The following is an 18,688-nucleotide window of genomic DNA, read 5'->3' as shown; positions in this document are numbered from 1 at the left end:
CTTGTTTGTCAAATGGAAACCTTGCCGCATATCCTTGCGCCACCGTGTCATGGAGAATGGGTTTTGTTAAAGCCGAGGACTTCATATTTTGCAGTGTAAAATCTTTACCAATTGGTCCAAGATCAGGCAACTCAAAATGTCCAGCAAAGACCTCCAAGACATAACCTCTCGACTGTTCAAAGACCTGCAGTGTGAACTGCATCCCTTGCTGAAAGAAAGATCCAAAGTGTTCATGTTCTAGGTAGCATTTGTTATTTTTCACACAAACTATTAATATGAATGTCATGCAGGTAAACAGATCTTTTTTAAAGTTAATCGTTAATCGTTGTGAAATCAGAAAAGGCTACAAATAGAGATTGTCCCATATGCTTCTTGAGTCATATGGATGCAACCAGGTTACTAAGGTTAAAATTAGAAGTGCGTGTGAAATACATCTTTATAATTTTATGAGTTATTAGCATAGTTTCTATGGCGGGACCTAGAAATTATCCGTGTATCAGGTTCATGATCCTGCCTTGAAAATTCAGCCCTTTGACTCTAAGTATGCAGAAAATTAAATTAAGAATCAGGTATGTTGGTAACAGTGGCTTGTGGTGTATTGAAACAGCTGCTCATTGTCCTGGTCAAAGACCTCTGGTTACCTTCTCCTTCCTGCAGAGGTTTTGAGATCATTATCCTCACTTTCAAATCCTTCCATGATTTTCACTCAACATGATTATATTTGATGGATACTTGTGGTCATGGTCACAACCTTGTTGACTCAAACTCTACACCTGAGACTATAGTTTTCATCTTGTTTGCCATGTCCTCTGCTCAATCATTAGAGATTAACCCTCAATCACTACATCTTTCACAAGAATTCAGATCTAGCGCTGGCAATGATAGCAAACCTGTCATGTTCACTATCAAAGCGACTGCAACTTCAGGAGTTCATACATGGGCAGAATTAAATGGAAATCCAGAATTTTTCTGATAATCTCTCCTACTCTTCTCGGTCTTGAGAAACATAAAACCATAAGACCTAAGAGCAGAATTAGGCCACTCGGCCCATCAGGTCTGCTTTGCCATTCAATTATGGCTGATATTTTTCTCATCCCCATTCTCCTGCCTTCTCCCCATAGCCCCTGATCCCCTTGTTGATCAAAAACCTATCTAACTCTGTCTTAAAGACACTCAGTGATTTGGCCTCCACAGCCTTCTGCGACAAAGAGTTCCACAGATTCACCACCCTCTGGCTGGAGAAATTTCTCCTCATCTCTGTTTTAAAGGATCGTCCCTTTAGTCTGAGATTGTGTCCTCTGCTTCTAGTTTTTCCTACAAATGGAAACATTCTCTCCACGTCCACTCTATCTAGGCCACGCAATATCCTGTAAGTTTCAATAAGATCCCACTCATCCTTCTAAACTCCAACGAGTACAGACCCAGAGTCCCCATCCGGTCCTCATACGAGAAGTTCCTCATTCCGAGGAACATTCTTGTGAACCTCCTCTGGACCCTTTCCAAGGCCAGCACATCCTTCCTTGGATACGGGGCCTAAAACTGCTCACAATACTCCAAATGGGGTCTGACCAGAGTCTTATATAGCCTCAGAAGTACATCTTCTCGCCCTTTCGACATGAATGCTAACATTGCATTTGGCTTCCTTACTGCCGACTGAAACACGTTAACCTCAAGAGAATCATGAACAAGACTCCCAAGTCTCTGGTGCTTCTGATTTCCTAAGCATCTTCCCATTTAGAAAATAGTATATGCCTCCATTTCTCCTTCCAAAGTGCATAACATCACACTTTTCCACATTGTATTCCATCTGCCACTTCTTTGCCCACTCTCCTAGCCTGTCCAAGTCCTTCTGAAGCCCGCCTGCTTCCTCAATACTACCAGTCCCTCTACAGATCTTTGTATCAAGTGCAAACTTGGCAACTGTGCTTTCAGTTCCTTCCTTCAGATCATTAATATGTATTGTGAAAAGTTGTGGTTCCAGCACCAACCCTTGAGGTACACCATTAGTCACCAGCTGCCATCCTGAAAAAGACCCCTTTGTCCCCAATCTCTGCCTTCTTTGAGTCAGCCAATCCTCTATCCATGCCAGGATCTTACCCTGAACACCATGGGCTCTTAACTTATTTAACAGTCTCCTATGTGGCACCTTGTCAAAGGCCTTCTGAAAATCTAAATAAATCACATCCACTGGTTCTCCTTTGTTTAACTTCCTTGTTACTTCCTCAAAGAACTCTAACAGATTTGTCAGGCATGACCTCCCCTTGACAATGCCATGCTGACTCAGTCTTATTTTATCATGCACTTCCAAGTTCTCATCTTCAATAATGGACTCTAAAATCTTACTGATGACCAAAGTCAGGCTAATCAGCCTCGTTTCCTGTCTTCTGCCTCTCTCCCTTCTTAAACAGCGGTGTTACATTAGCCACTTTCCAGTCCTCTGGGACCATTCCTGCCTCTAGTGATTCCTGAAAGATCATCACTAATGTCTCTACAATCTCCTGAGCTACCTCGTTTAGAAACCTGAGGTGTAATGCATCCGGTCCAGATGAGTTGTCCACCTTCAGACCTTTCAGTTTCCCAGAATCTTCTCCTTAGTAATGCTCACTGCACTCACCTCTGCCCCCTTGTTCTCCTGGAGCTCTGGCATCCCACTGGTGTCTTCTATCGTGAAGACTGATGCAAAGTAACTATTCAGTTCATCTGCCATTTATTTGTTTCCAATTATTACTTCTCCAGCCACATTTTCCAGTGGTCCAATGTCTATTTTTGCCTCTCACTGACCTTTTATATATTGAAAAAAACTCTTCCTATCTTCCTTTATATTACTTGCTAGCTTGCACTCATACTTCATCTTCTCCCCCCTTATTGCTTTTTTAGTTGTTCCTCTGCTCGCTTTTAAAGGCTTCCCAATCCTCTGGCTTCCCAGTAATCCTCGCCACTTTGTATGCTTTTTCTTTAGCTTTTATGCTGTCCTTCACTTCCCTCGTCAGCCATGGATGCTTTGTCCTCCCCTTAGCATGTTTCCTCATCCTTGGGATGAATTTCTGTTGTGCTTCACGAATAACTCCCCAAAACTGCCATTGCTGTTCCACTGTTTTCCCTGCTAGGCTCCTTTTCCAATCAACTCTGGCCAGTTCCTCTCTCATGTCTTTGCAGTTACCCTCATTTAATTGTAATACCATTACTTCTGATTTGCAGCTTCTCACTCTCAAACTGCAGGGTAAATTCTGTCATATTGTGGTCACTGCTCCCTAAGGGTTCCTTCACCTTAAGTTCCCTAATCAAGTCTGCCTCATTACACATCACCAAATCCAGAATTGCCTGTTCCCTTGTAGGCTTTGTCACCTGCTGTTCCAAAAGACATCTCTTAGACATCCCACAAATTACCTTTCTTGGGCTCCACTACCAACCTGATTTTCCCAGTTCACTTGCATATTGAAGTTCCCCATGATTATTGTAATATTGCCTTTTTTTACATGCCTTTTCTATCATGATTTCGTTTCTGCCCCCCCCCCCCCCCCCCCCCCCCCCCCCCCCTCCCCTCTCCTGACTACTGCTAGGGGGCCTGTACATAACTCCCATCAGGGTCTTTTTAACTTTGCAATTCCTCAATTCTACTCACAGAGATTCTATGCCTTCTGATCCTATAATCGCTCCTTGCTATCGATTTAACTTCATCCCTTACTAACAATGCAACCCCACCCCCTTTGCCCATCTGCCTGTCCTTTCTATAGGACACATATCCTTGTATATTTAGATCCCAGCCCTGTTCCCCTTGCAGCCACGTCAAAGTTTTTTTCATTTTGTCGTGTTGCTAAACTGGCAAAATGAAGAAGGAAAATTTGCCTATTAATATCAAATTGGATGATTAATGCAATAGGATTAGTATGTAATGATATTTCAAAAACAGGCTTATCTTCCAGTTTACCTGAATGACGCAAATCTCATTTGGTTCAACCAGCATCTTGCCAAATTCAGTGGTAATCAACAGATTCCCTTTTTGGGGCACTGCAATCAAACAGGTATACAATAAAATTTTACAATCTTCAAAAAATATTTATACAGTGCTTCTTATTGTCAGTTTGGATAATATTATTTTACTTGCAACCCATCTTTCCCCCATTGTATTTATCTTGGAGGTTATTCACCTGCATGTTTTTCTGAAATCAGCAAGGTAGAAAGGTCAAGCCTGTATATTCCACTGTAATTGTCATTAATTTCATACCATTATCTAACCCAAAGTATGTTTGTATGTTCACATGTAAAGTCATGCAGTGACAGTAACTACATATGTTTAAATTCAGTCAAGGGATGTGGGCTTTCCTGGTTAGGCCAGCATTTGTTGCCCATCCCTAATTGCCCTTCAGAAGGTGGTGGTGAGCTGCTTTCTTGAATCGCCGAAATCCGTGTGGTGTAGGTACACCCAAAGTGCTGTTAGTGAGGGATCTCTAGGACTTGGAGCCCGTGACAGTGAAGGAACGGAGATATAGTTCCAAGTCAGGAAGGTGAGTGTCTTGGATGGGAAGTTTCAAGTGTTGTTGTTTCTATGTGTCTGCTGCCCTTGTCCTTCGAGATAGTAATGACCGTGGGTTTGGAAGGTGCTGTCTAAGGATCCTTGGTGAGTTCCTGCAGTGCATCTTGTAGGTGGCATACAATGCTGCTACTGTCTGTCGGTGGTGGAGAAAGTAAATATTTGCGGGTGGGGTATCAGTCAAGCGGGTTGCTTTGTCCTGAATGGTGTCAAGCTTCTTGAGTGTTGTTGGAGCTGCACTCATCCAGGCAAGAGGAGAGCATTCCACTTCTGACTTGGCCTTGGAGACATCAAGGAAGCTTTGGGGAGTCTTGAGGTGAGTTACTGCCACAGGATTTCTAGCCTCTGACCTGATGGGCAGCATGATGACACAGTAGTTAGCACAGTTGCTTCACAGCGCCAGGGTCCCAGGTTTGATTCCCGGCTTAGGTCATTATCTGTGGGTTCTGCACGTTCTTCCCGTGGCTGCATGGGTTTCTCCCGGTGCTCCGGTTTCCTCCCACAGTCCAAAGGTGTGCAGCTTATGTGGATTGGCCATGCTAAATTGCCCTTAGTGTCCAAAAAAAGGTTAGGAGGGGTTATTGGGTTACAGGGATAGGGTGGAATTGAGGATTTAAGTGGGTCGGTGCAGACTTGATGGGCCAAATGGCCTCCTTCTGCACTGTATGTTCTATGCTCTTGAAGCCACAGTATTTAAATTGCTAGTCAGAACAATTTCAACAGTGGCAGCAGGGAGGGAAGATTTAAGGTGGAGATGAGGAGATGAAATTCACCTGAGGAAGGAGCAGTGCTCCGAAAGCTAGTGTTTGAAACAAACATGTTGGACATTAACCTGGTCTTGTAAGACGTCTTACTGTGCTCACCCCAGTCCAACGCCGGCATCTCCACATCATCACTCCTGACTTGTGCCTTGTAGATGGTGGACAGGCATTGGAGAATCAGGAGGTGCATTACTCTCAATTGATCCAAAAGGTTAGAATTAAGGTCAGATTTCAAATCTGAAGGGTCAATGTTCTGAAACATTGCACCGACTTTTTATCATTACTTAAAAATTGCCTTTCCCTTGTTAGCTAAACATGAATCCAAATTCGAATAGTGAAAGGGCAGTGTTAAGGAATATCACAGTGAGTCCAGGATTGATGTTGGATCTTGACACACTTCTCAACAAACTAGGACTTGCATCTGGCTCTGATTCATGTTCTACTACACAAAAAACTGGAAAGCAGCCATTAAGTCCATTTCCAGCAGTCATGAACAACACTATCTTAATGTTGTCCCACCATGGAATGTAGGACTGTCTTTGCAGTTGCTTTGATATGAAGTTTTGAGATTAAGTTGTGAGGTAGATGTTATGTCAATTTACCACTGGGTTAATTCAAGTTAATTTCATTCAAGTTATGATAGTCTGTCTGAGTGTGTGAGCTGACTTTATAAAGGGTTTCACTTACCCAGTAGGAAATCCCCGTCTGAGTTATAAAAACTCCTGAAATACAAAACATAAGTGTGAAAGTACACTCTGATTTTATTAAGTAGGAAGTTATATTCAATTACTGGTCCATGATCATCTAAAATGAGGTTAGGACAAAAGAATTGTACTAGCTGTTGGACCAATGAACCAATGTTCTTTCGACTGGTATTCTGCCGGCCAATCCCTGTTCAACGCAGACTAATGCCAGGCAATCTGAGACTAACTGAGCCAAATACACGTCCTAATGCCAATCTGTGTGGTGTTTGGGGCATTTTGTGTTGTTGATTCAAATGCACTGTGTTGCCGATACTATTTTAATTTAAAACCTTTTGCAGCTGTAAGCAATATTCCTTCTAAATGTTTTTTGGAATGTGCGGGCAATACAGGCCCTTTAAACTTTTAGATGGCCACACACGTACAATAATTTAAAGGGACCAAGTTGTGCACAGCCTGCGTGGTGTTCACCCAGTTTGAAGTGCAAAAGATCCAGGTCTGGCGTTTGAAGCCACTCTGCTACCTAATTCCTGATGCCCTCGTCCTTTCTGACCTAGATTAGAACACGTATCCCAGAGATATTAAGCTAAGCAAGCAAATATCCAGGGGTTGAAATTCCTCGGACTTCTTTGCGCCTTTGCCTATAAACCTGGTATGAGACTAGCGCTGCCAAATATGTAACGGTGACGCGGTTACCTCAGTTCACTTATTTTACTTTGAGTTAGGAACCTGCACCCTAGCTGACCATCAATGCTGTCATCTTCAGGCGGGGGAATGTGCCCGTGCATATATTTACTGGTTCCGAACCAGAAAATTACTGGAAGCTCAGCAGTGGCACCTGGGTGCAGGCAAATCCCTTTACTTCTGACAGGACTGTGTGGTAAACCACTGTTACACCTGTATTAGGTGATGTAAGGTAGGACCTGTACTACAGGTTCGCCGGTAGCCCCTGCCTGCTGGCTCCGCCCAGTCGGAGGAGCGTGTCCACTATTCAGCAGCCATTTCACCAGCCGCTGTGGGAGGCCACACATCTTACTGCAATAAAGCCACAGTTGTATCCAACCTTAGTCTTTGTACAATTGACCGTGCATCAATTTATTGCAGTAAGATTTTCTATAAGGTGGACCTCCGATTGAAACCAGATCGCCTGCAGCTGGATCCGCAATCAAGCAACGCCAAAAAGGACTTTAATCACTGGCTAGCTTGCTTTGAGGCCTATATCAACTCAGCGACCACCCGTCCGACGGAGGCTCAGAAGATACAGATCCTGTACTCAAGGTTGATCTCCAACACGTTTCTGCTGATCCAGGACGCCCTGAATTACGCAGATGCCATGGCGCTCCTCAAAGAAAACTACGCTCAGAAAATGAACACACTCTTCGTCAGGCACGTACTCTCCACTCACTCTCAACTCCCTGGTGAGTCCATAGAAGACTTGTGGCGGGCCCTAATCCCACTCGTCCGGGATTGTGACTGTCAGGCCGTTACGGCCACCGAACATTCCAACCTTCTTATGCGTTTGTAACGGGGATTGGGTCGGACCTCATATGCCAAAGACTGCCAGAAGGGGCCACGCTCATACTAGCTGAGACTAAAAAGCTAGCAGTCTCCATCACGGTCGCCTCACGTAATGCTCAAGCCTACCCTCCGGCCGCGCAGCCCACCCCTTCTATCCCTCTTGGACCCCACAGACGGCCACCCCAACCAGGGCTTCATCCAGCCAGTACGCCTGCGCCACACACCAACCCGTGCACCCCGGGGGTCCCCGATGTTACTTCTGCAGCCAGCAGAAGCACCCCCGCCAACGCTGCCCGGCCCGCACTGCCATTTGCAAGGCTTGGGGTAAAAGAGGGGCACTTCGCTGCGGTGTGCCAAGCCCGCACAGTTGGCGCTATCGCCCCCTCCCCCCTGACCTACACCCAATGGGCGCCACCATCTTTGTCCCGGACCACGCGCGGCCAGTGGGCGCCGCCATCTTCACCTCCCAGGGCCACGTGCGCCCCATGGGCGCCGCCATCTTCCTCCCCTCAGTCCATGGGCGCTGCCATCTTGTCCAGCTCCCGCAACGTGCGGCCCATGGACGCCGCCATTTTGTCGCCCGCAGGATCTTCAGGCGCCGCCATCCTGCCTTCCCCATGGGGCATGGACGCTGACAGCATTCCACGACCTGGACCCCCCACGCTCTCCATCTTCTGATGCCAGCGATGACCGACCATACCTCGCCTTAGTGACGATTGACCAGTCTCGTCCGCACAACCTGGCCACCTCTTCGACCAGAGTGAGAAAAAGAGGCCCAAGCTATCGTTGAAGCTGTGCGGCATTGGAGGCATTACATGGCTGGCAGGAGATTCACTCTCCTCACTGACCAATGGTCGGTAGCCTTCATGTTTAACAACATGCAGCGGGGCAAGATCAGAAACGATAAAATCTTGCGGTGGAGAATCGAGCTCTCCACCTATAATTACGAGATTTTGTATCGCCCCGGCAAACACAACGAGCCCCCAGATGCCCAATCCCGAGATACATGTGCCAGCGCACAAATAGACTGACTCTGGGTCCTACACGACAGCCTTTGTCACCCGGGGGTCACACAATTGTACCATCTTGTCAAGGCCCTACTCCGTCGAGGAAGTACGGACAGTCACCAGGGACTGACTGCCAGGTCTGTGCGGAGTGCAAGCCGCACTTCTACCGGCCAGACCGTGCGCGCCTCCCGCCCCTTTGAACGACTCAGCGTGGATTTCAAAGGGCCCTTCCCCGCCACCAACCGAAACACATATATTCTTAGTGTGGTCGATGAGTACTCCAGATTTCCCTTCGCCATCCCATGCCCTGATATGACGTCTGCCACCGTCATCAAAGCCATAAACAAAATCTTCGCTCTGTTCGGTTTCCCCGCCTACATCCACAGTGACAGGGGATCCTCATTCATGAATGATGAGCTGCGTCAGTTCCTGTTCAACAGGGGTATAGCCTCCAGCAGGATGACCAGCTATAATCCCCAGGGAAACGGGCAGGTAGAGAGGGATAATGGGATGGTATGGAGGGCCGTCCAACTGGCCCTACGGTCCAGGAACCTCCCAGCCTCTCGCTGGCAGGCGGTCCTCCCTGATGCACTCCACTACTATGCACCGCTACGAATAATACACCCCATGAGCGTCTTTTTGCCTTCCCCAGGAAGTCCACATCCGGGATGTCACTCCCCACTTGGCTCGCAGCTTCAGGACCGGTCCTGCTCCGTAGGCACGTCCGACTCCACAAGGCGGACCCGTTGGTGGATAGGGTGCACTTGCTCCATGCCAACACCCAGTATGCCTATGTGGTGGATGAAGAGGATTTCGGCACACTCTCAGAGTCATCCAACATCAGGCCAGCATCGACATCGCCAGCATCGACATCGCCGCCACCGCTACGTCGCTCCCAGCGGAACGTCAAGGCACCAGATCGGTTGAATCTCTAACTGGCACCGGACTTTCAAAGGACATTTTTTTAAATTTTCCCTGATAAAGCACTGTACATAAATTCACTACTGTATATAGTTCTTCACCATCCCCGCCGGACACATTTTTAACAGGGGGCGAATGTGGTAAACCAATTACACCTGCATTTGGTGATGTAAGGTAGGACCTGTACTACAGGTTTGCCGGTAGCCCCTGCCTGCTGGCTCCACCCAGTAGGAGAAGCGTGTCCTCTATTCCAGCTGCTGTGGGAGGCCACAGCTTACTGCAATAAAGCCACAGTTGTATCCAACCTTAGTTTTTGTACAATTGATCGTGCATCAGACTGGCCTCTCGGTCTTCAATGTAACAATAATTACATGAGTAGGAAAAAGCAATTCAGGAGAAAAATAACAAAAATAAGGATTTTCTATCTTAACAAGAGGCATAAATGGAAAACAGCCTATGACAGAAAATGTTTCTACTGTTACATACTTATTCTCCATTGATGTATTGCAGGCATAGATATGGATAGCCAAGCCACATCGGGACTTGATGTCTCCAGCTCCACATAATGTATGTAAACCCTGTCGAAAAAGAGTATCATTAAATAGCTGTGATACCAAATAGAAACAGAAAATACTTTGGGATAGACAGTTTATTCCCGAGAATAAGGAAAGACCCATAACTGGCTAAGCGATAAGTACGTTATGAAGGACGTATTCACACTGAAATAAGTTCACTGACTGATTACAATTTCACTTTATCCTACTTCAAAAAATATAGACAAGAATTATTGGGGGGAGAGGAGGGGGGCTCTCTGCTATCTGGGGTTCTCTGCTATGCAGGGATCTGTGATATTGTGGTTCCCTGCTAAGGCAGAGTTCTCTGCGATGCGGGGTTCTCTGCTATGCAGGGATCTGTGATATTGTGGTTCCCCGCTAAGGCAGAGTTCTCTGCGATGCGGGGTTCTCTGCTATGAGTGTTCTCTCTTAAGGGAGTTCACTGATATGGGGCATCTCTTGTGGGGATTTGCTTAGCGGGGAGGGGGCCAGCCACTGGACTTCATTATCAGACCGCCTGCTCAAAATAGCAACGTGATAGTGGGATTTGCGACGGAATTCCTTGCGATCCTCGCCAGGCATAAATTGCATGGATGGGGCAAGTGAACTGCTCCTGGGAATTGCTCCCAGCATCAGTGTGAACCAGAAGGAATTCAGCTTCGGTAGGAGAACATAGTCTCCCAAACAGAGAATCCAGCCCTATAACTGCCTGGCCCACTCTGGAGAGTCTATGTGAAAGCCACAGGTATAGTAGTGTTGGAGCAGCAGCCCTAAAATTATGTTTACTTTGCTGGCAATCTGCCTGAGGTCTAGTTCAAATGCAGCCCAAAGCCCAATTCTAACCAGCACTGGGACATATCTGTTCCAGTGCAGAGATCGTCCAGCACTGGGCCATATCTGTTCCAGTGCAGAGATCGTCCAGCACTGGGCCATATCTGTTCCAGTGCAGAGATTGTCCCAGCACTCAGCCAAATCTGGTCATGTTGCAATGTGAGAGTACCTTTAAGAAATGGGTGTTTATTACTGCAGTGAAGTCAGAGAGTGGGTGCAGCTGGGCTGTCTGTCAGCTTTTTACTTTTGTTTTAGGCTGTTTGCTGCAGGGTGTGTTTTAGTTTCGGTTTCAGTGTTGGATCTGAAGCCAGACAGAGCAGGTGTACTGTTGATTTCTCTGCCACGAAAAGACTGGGGGCGGAATTCTCCGCAAGGCCTGACGCCGCCGAGAAACCTGGAGAGGTTCACGACGGCGTCGGAAGCCTCTCCCGGACCCCTATTCTCCCCTACCCGGGGGATAGGCGGGCCGTACCGGGAAACTCGGCAGCCGGGCCTTGTCCCTGGCTTCAAGGCCCAGCGCGTCAAAAATGACACCGCGGCGGCGCCTAATGACGTCAGCCGCGCATGCTCGTGTTGGACAGCTCAAACCCACGCATGCGCGGTTGCCGTCTTTCTCCTCAGCCGCCCCGCAAGACGTGGCGGCTGAGATTGTCCCAGCACTGGACCATACTTGTTCCAGTGCAGAGATTGTCCCTGCACTGGGATTCTCCCTGCACCGTTCACATTGTCAAACCAGCGCTATCCAGTTTCTAGCCATATTAATTGTATTTCCCTCAACCCAAAACATTCCATAAATGTGTAGGTGGTTCCAGACAATTAAAAATAAAATAAATCCAGTCTTACTGTTACAAAGTCAACCTTCTTTTCTGACGTTTTGGAAATTTTAAATGGCAGCCATCTGAGCTAGAAACAAAATAAATTAATTTATGAGACATTTTATTTCAAACTAAGGAATATGCACTACAAATGTCCTACCCACAACTCCATTGTTTTTCGGGCAATGAGTTGCTATTCTATTTGAAAATTGTAAAAGATATATGTGAACGTGCAACTTGTGTACAATATTTTGCAGTAATGTACTTACATAATATATTAAAAATCTTATATCTTCCATCACCTTTTGTCAATAAAATGTGACATTTAAAAGAGATCTGAATTATGTCTTGTCCAATTTCTCCTACTTTCTAACCATACTTCACCTGAAAACTACACGGTCTTGACTCCAAGAGTAATCTGGTGGAATGGTTCACTTCTCTATTGGAGAACCTGCTGGATTTACATACCATCAACAAAATGGAATTAAAATTGGATGCGTCCTACAAATCAAAGGGTGAACAACAAAGACCACCCCTGTAAACCTGTCCTTCCTCCCTGTGAAACAAAATGCTCCTTAAAATGCCCGCGAGCCAAAAATGTGGTATACCTTGAGTTAATATAATTTTAATTTAGCTCGCTCAATATGCCATAGATCCCTTTTGACATCCTAGATTTTGCATACATTTGATTGGACTGTAGCTTAGACTATTGAACAAGTTCATTAAAAGTAACAGATAAGTGATTGTAACATACAATGCAGTAGGTTATAATAATTCACAGGACATACTTAGTCCTCCTTGAATGCACATTTGTTTCCAAAGATAGTTTATTCATAAAATTTATAAAAGTATATCACATGACCATTCAAAGTGGATATTACATCAAATACAACCAAATAAGTTTCTTCCAAGTCTAATTAAGGCTAGAAGAAACTGTAACAATTCTTTGATTCTGTGATCGAGGGTTCAGTAAGTGTCAGAAGCCATATTAATTGTATTTCAGTAAGTGTCAGAAGCTTCCATCTAACAAACCTATAGTTCACCTCCCATTGTCGTATTGAACCAAAGAACAAAGCACGCAGCAACAGGAACTGGCTGTGGTGTCATCAATCCAAATGGCACCGCAGTTAGCCATTATTAACTCATGAAAATCAATTGGTTTGCCCCAGCCAGTTTGTCCTGTTCTGTTAATGCATTGGCACAATGGAAATGCTTAGCTCTGAGACCTGGGGCATCAATTCAAACAAATCTGTTTTTCATCCCATGTGTCAAAAAGATTGAACGTGCATCTTTGACAACATCTTGGTACAATGCACAATATGCAAGACATTTTGTTTTATAAGATAGATTGTACCTTATTAAAACGGGTACAAATCTTTCAAAAATGTAGCCCAGACATTTTTATGAGTACATAAATGCAACTCCACAAAAATATTTTGTTACCTGGTTGGGATCGGGGCCAATTTCATCCCAACTATAGGATAGGTTTCCCTGGGGTATGGAAGCGAAGGGCTTGTGAATGACTGAAGGTAAAATACGATAAAGCCAACTGGAAAGAAAAGGATAGAAAGAAACTAATTAAATTGGAAGTAAAAGATGAATTAGCCTGGCTTACGGACAGGCCTCCCTGCACTAGCAGCTGAGGGAATGGATGATGCCAAATTTTGCAATGGGTCTCGCTGCTTTTAATTTTAATAAACCGCTGGGATACGAAAACAGCTCAAGAAAACTTGACCTGTCACATGCTGCATGGGAGATTCTAAACTTCAGTGAGAGCAGTTTTCAAAGGGCTGTTCATTCTATTGATGGCAAGTTGTGCTGGTAGAAGAAAAGTAGATTAATTGTTCATTGAATTTGGGCACTAGTAGTCTATTTCAAATATTTGAGGTCCTCCCACAGGAGGTGTGCTGTGGGTGGCACGGTGGCACAGTGGTTAGCACTGCTGCATAACAGTGCCAGGGACCCAGGTTCAATTCTGGCCTTGGGTGACTGTGTGGAGTTTCCACTTCTTTCCCGTGTCTGCGTTGTTTTCCTCCAGTTTCCGCCCACAGTCCAAAGATGTCCAAGTTAGGCCATGCTAATTGTCCCTTAGTGTCCCAAAGTTTAGGTGGGTTTACCGGGTTATGGGGATAGGGTTGGGGCATGGACCTAGGTAGGGTGCTCTTTCCAAGGGTCGGTGCAGACTCAACGGGCCGAATGGCCTCCTTCTGCACTGTAGTGATTCTATGAAAGGAATGCAGCCTGAGTTGGACTGAAAGCTTGCCTCTAGTAAACACATCATTGCAAGCTAAAGGGAGGCAGGTGATTGCCTAAACCAATGCAGTCACCATGGAGCCTTGCACCTGACTTCAAATGAGGAAAAGGCTTGTTAGTATTAAGAAGCAGGCAGAGGTGAATGTGTTCCTCCCCTTTACATACATTTCTTGATAAACTCATTAAGTTTTACACAAACTGAAGTTGAAAGCTCCCACACCTTTTGTGAGGTACCGCTGCAAGTACTATATTCAAATCAAAATGGATCTTTCACTATGCTTAAACCGAATAGTATCATAGAATTGCTACAGTGGAGAAGGAGGCTATTTGGTCCATTGAGTCTGCACCAACCTTCTGAAAGAGCACCCTACCTAGGTCCAATCCCCCATCCTATCCTTGTAACCCCATCTAGGGGCAATTGAGCATTGTTAGCTCAGTGGGCTAGACAACTGGCTAGTAATGCAGCACGGTAGCATTGTGGATAGCACAATCGCTTCACAGCTCCAGGGTCCCAAGTTCGATTCCGGCTTGGGTCACTGTCTGTGCGGAGTCTGCACATCCTCCCCGTGTGTGCGTGGGTTTCCTCCGGGTACTCCGGTTTCCTCCCACAGTCCAAAGATGTGCAGGTTAGGTGGATTGGCCATGCTAAATTGCCCTTAGTGTCCAAAATTGCCCTTAGTGTTGGGTGGGGCTACTGGGTTATGGGGATAGGGTGGTGGTGTTGACCTTGGGTAGGATGCTCTTTCCAAGAGCCGGTGCAGACTCGATGGGCCGAATGGCCTCCTTCTGCACTGTAAATTCTATGTAAATCTATGTAAACAAGGGCATAAGTGCGGGTTCAATTCCCATACTGGCTGAGAATTCTGAATTCTCCCTCTGCGAATAGGCACCGGAATGTGGCGACTAGGAGCTTTTCACAGTAACTTAATTGCAGTGTTAATGTAAGCCTACTTGTGACAATAAAGATTATTTATTTATTTATGACCAATCCACCTAAAGTGCACATCTTTGGACTGTGGAAGGAAACTGGCGCACCCAAAGGAAACCCATACAATCATGGGAAGAATGTGCAAGCTCCACACAGTCACCCGAGGTCAGAATCGAACCTGGGTCTTTAGCGCTATGAGGCTGCAGTGCTAGTCACTGTGCCCCCCCCACCCCACATCATTCTTTTCACCTATTGGAGGTGGTGGACACGGAATAAGCTTCAGGCTCGTCTCTGCTGTTGAGAAGATTTTTCAGAAGGATCTTCACTCACTAAGGCAGAGATTCATCCTGATCTCCCAAGAGCCAGTGTTCCTTCTCATTTCCAAACATTAAAAAAAGTGTTTTTTAATAATAGAATTGCCCACCCCCATAACTAAGATGGTGTTGTCAAAACTCTATTTTATTTCTTTACAGACTGAATTTCCTTTGGATGAGTTTCATCAACATGTTTGATAAATTAAATATTGAATTAGCAAAATTGGTTTTGAAACACTTTTCCACATTATTTTGACTCCGTCTTCTGAACCTACTACTGGCAATAAAGATTATTATTACTTAACTCTCACCCTTCAGTTCAACATTGAGGATCTAGCTGAAATATTGCCAACCTAACAAAACACAATTACAGGTTTATAATTAAAATGGCTCAGAATGATTGAGTCATAATAGTTTCATTCACTACTTAAATACCTCGTGGGGATCTGGAACTTGCTTGGGAAGCGTCTCTAATTAATGTGCTGGCACTGTTACATGATTTATGGTTGCTTCACCATTTGATCATTTGGGATTTTGGAATCTACCCGTTTGATTTTAGAACATAGAACATAGAACAGTACAGCACAGAACAGGCCCTTCGGCCCTCAATGTTGTGCCGAGCAATGATCACCCTACTCAAACCCACGTATCCACCCTATACCCGTAACCCAACAACCCCCCCTTAACCTTACTTTTTAGGACAATACGGGCAATTTAGCATGGCCAATCCACCTAACCCGCACATCTTTGGACTGTGGGAGGAAACCGGAGCACCCGGAGGAAACCCACGCACACACGGGGAGGACGTGCAGACTCCGCACAGACAGTGACTCAGCCGGGAATCGAACCTGGGACCCTGGAGCTGTGAAGCATTTATGCTAACCACTATGCTACCGTGCTGCCCTTTGTTTTTTAATAGGTTAAACATTTTTGTAGTTTTATGATGATCACATAGGAAAGTTAATGGATTTTATTTTTTTAGATGGCGTAATGCATGGAGTAAGTAATATTCTCAATTTTACCGTAAGATTAACATTACCTCCTCTTATTGCTGTATCTTGGACAAGTGAAGGCTGAACCAGAGAGCTGTTCAGCATACAACCCATATGGAGCAACCTGTGGATTATTCTGAAATGTAAAACAAAATGCAGAAATGTTATTATTTAGTTGTTTGCTTGAGAAGATCATTCTCATTATTACTACTATTAACAATTGGAAATTGTTACATCATTCCTGACCAATCAAAAATAACCGTTTCATGTTCAACTCATGGTCAAACAACTGCTATGAACCGGTAACCCCTCTCCTGCACACTCCAGAATATTCTGAACTTTCAAACGTACAAATGCATGAGTTAGGAGCAAGAATAGGCCATTGGAGCGCTTGAGACTGCTCCGCCATTCAATGAGATTACAACAGATCTGATTGTAACCTCGCACTTGTCCCCCGATAGCCGTTCACCCCCTTACTTATCAAGAATCTATCCAGCTCTGTATTTAAAATACTCCAAGACTCCGCTTTCAATACCTTTTGAGGAAGAGAGTTCTGAGAACTCATTACCCTCGAAGGGAACAGAATTCTCTTAATTTCTGTCTTAAATGGGAATCCCTAAAACTATGCATCATTAATGTTGTATGCTTCTGTTAGGTCTCCACACCTCACATGCATTTCCAGCGGAACAATTATTGGATGCAGGAAACCCCTTTGTGAAACAGGCTGGAACTTCAATTTGAATATTCAAATAGAGTTCCAATGGTGTCACCCTGATGCTGATGGAATTTCCATCAAATTGCAGCAAGACGTTCAATTTTCTTTTTGATTTTTTTGCATGTCAAAGTGTGTGCTTGAACTCACAAGCAGTTAGAATACCTGAGTATTATACACAATATTAAAATGAGATTGATCACAGATATTGACAAGGGGTCTGTGCCCCTGATGTGCTGGTAGGGTACAATTCCAATACTGCCCCACTTCAGAAACAAAAGCAGAAAATGCTGAAGATACTCAGCAGGTCAGTCAACACCTGTGCGGAAAGAGAGCTTTCAGTTTAACTTTCCTGGATAGATCACAATTCTGATGTCATAGAATCATAGAATCCCTACAGTGCAGAAGGACGCCATTCAGCCCATAAAGTCTGCACCGATGTTTCAAAAGAACCCCCCACCCAGGCCCACTCCTCCACCCTATCCCTGCAGCCCCACTTAACCTTTGGGCTAAGGGGCAATTTAGCATGGCCAAGTCATCCAGCTTGCACATCTTTGGACTGTGGGAGGAAACTGGAGCACCTGGAGGAAACCCACACAGACACAGGGAGAAGCTGCAAACTCCACACAGTCACCCGAGGCTGGAATCGAACCCATGTCCCTGTGCTGTGATGCAGGAGTGCTAAACATTGTGCCACCGTGCTGCAAATTGGGCAGCATGAATCCTGGGTCGGAAAACTGGAAGAGGCCATGGTGGAATGTCATATTGGATCTTCCTGGAGGCAATCAATAAAGAAGTCACATCCAGGAATTCAGCCCAATTAGAGACAGTGGCCAGATTTCGCCATCAAGAGGTTCAATCAGTGGGCGATGTATGGCCATGAGCAGGTGCAGCATGGAGGCACCTTCAGTAAGTGCAGCAGCTGGCATTGTGGCAGGGCAAGTATTAGTGGAGACATCAATCTGCATGTAGTGGCAGCAAGGGTATGCCTGCTGTCTGTTGATAGACACTATTTGTGAATAACTGCCAGAAAATATATATTTTTTAATTTGTTCATGGGACGTGGTTGTCGCTGGCTGGGCCAGCATTTATTGTCTATCCCTAATTGCCCTTGAGGGGGGAGTTACGAATCAACCACATTGCTGTGGGTCTGAAGTCAGATGTCAGCCAGACCAGGGAAGGATGGCAGATTCCCTTCCCTAAAGGACATTAGTGAATGAGATGTTTTTTTATGACAATCGGCAATGGTTTCATGGTCATCATTAGACTTTTAATTCCAGATTTTAATTGGATTCAAATTTCAACATCTGCAGTGGTGGGATTCGAACCCGGATCCCCAGAGCATAACCCTGGGTTTCTGGTTCACCAGTCCAGTGACAATACCACCGTGCCACCACCTCCCCAAGAGAGTTGTAGCCTGGAACTTTGGTTCTGAAGCTGTCCATGATTCATTTTCGACTTGTGACACAGCAGAGGGTGAATGCTCATCAAAAGAAAAAAACTGAAGGTGAATGGCTCATCAAGATCCTTCAGTGCTTTCCTGCTGTCGCCAGTTTGTTGAACCCGATAGTTTGCTTCCGGGAAAAGAATTCGGAGGCGGGAACATACTGGGGAGTCGTCCTGACACACGTTATCAAATTTCCTCATAGAGCCACCATTGCCACCTTAATGGACCTGCAGATTCAGTCCTTCAATTCTATTTCTCTTTCCATAGATGCTGCCTGACCTGCTGAATATTTCCAGAACTTTTTTTGTTTTTATTTCAGATTTCAGGAACTTGCAGTATTTTACTTTGCATTACAGCCTCATTTCTAGTTGAGCTAACACACAATTGGAAAGGCTGTGTTGGG

General features: G+C 45.3%; 1 protein-coding gene across 1 annotated transcript in view; it reads right to left on the bottom strand.

The window, feature by feature from the left end:
- Nucleotides 1-18,688, bottom strand: part of hgd (homogentisate 1,2-dioxygenase) — a 67,088-nt gene that overhangs the window by 24,930 nt on the left and 23,470 nt on the right. Inside the window, exons 3-9 of the mRNA XM_038801945.1 lie at nucleotides 16,174-16,262; nucleotides 13,083-13,188; nucleotides 11,668-11,727; nucleotides 9,926-10,017; nucleotides 5,980-6,014; nucleotides 3,929-4,008; nucleotides 109-208 (exon numbers count right to left, since the gene is read on the bottom strand). Coding sequence (XP_038657873.1) covers nucleotides 109-208; nucleotides 3,929-4,008; nucleotides 5,980-6,014; nucleotides 9,926-10,017; nucleotides 11,668-11,727; nucleotides 13,083-13,188; nucleotides 16,174-16,262 — 562 coding nt within the window. The remainder of the gene's footprint in view (nucleotides 1-108; nucleotides 209-3,928; nucleotides 4,009-5,979; nucleotides 6,015-9,925; nucleotides 10,018-11,667; nucleotides 11,728-13,082; nucleotides 13,189-16,173; nucleotides 16,263-18,688) is intronic.

Source organism: Scyliorhinus canicula, chromosome 7 (assembly GCF_902713615.1).
Source record: "Scyliorhinus canicula chromosome 7, sScyCan1.1, whole genome shotgun sequence".
Taxonomy (NCBI): domain Eukaryota; kingdom Metazoa; phylum Chordata; class Chondrichthyes; order Carcharhiniformes; family Scyliorhinidae; genus Scyliorhinus; species Scyliorhinus canicula.
The sequence above is the reverse complement of the archived record's forward strand: the minus strand, read 5'-3'. Positions and strand labels throughout refer to the sequence as shown.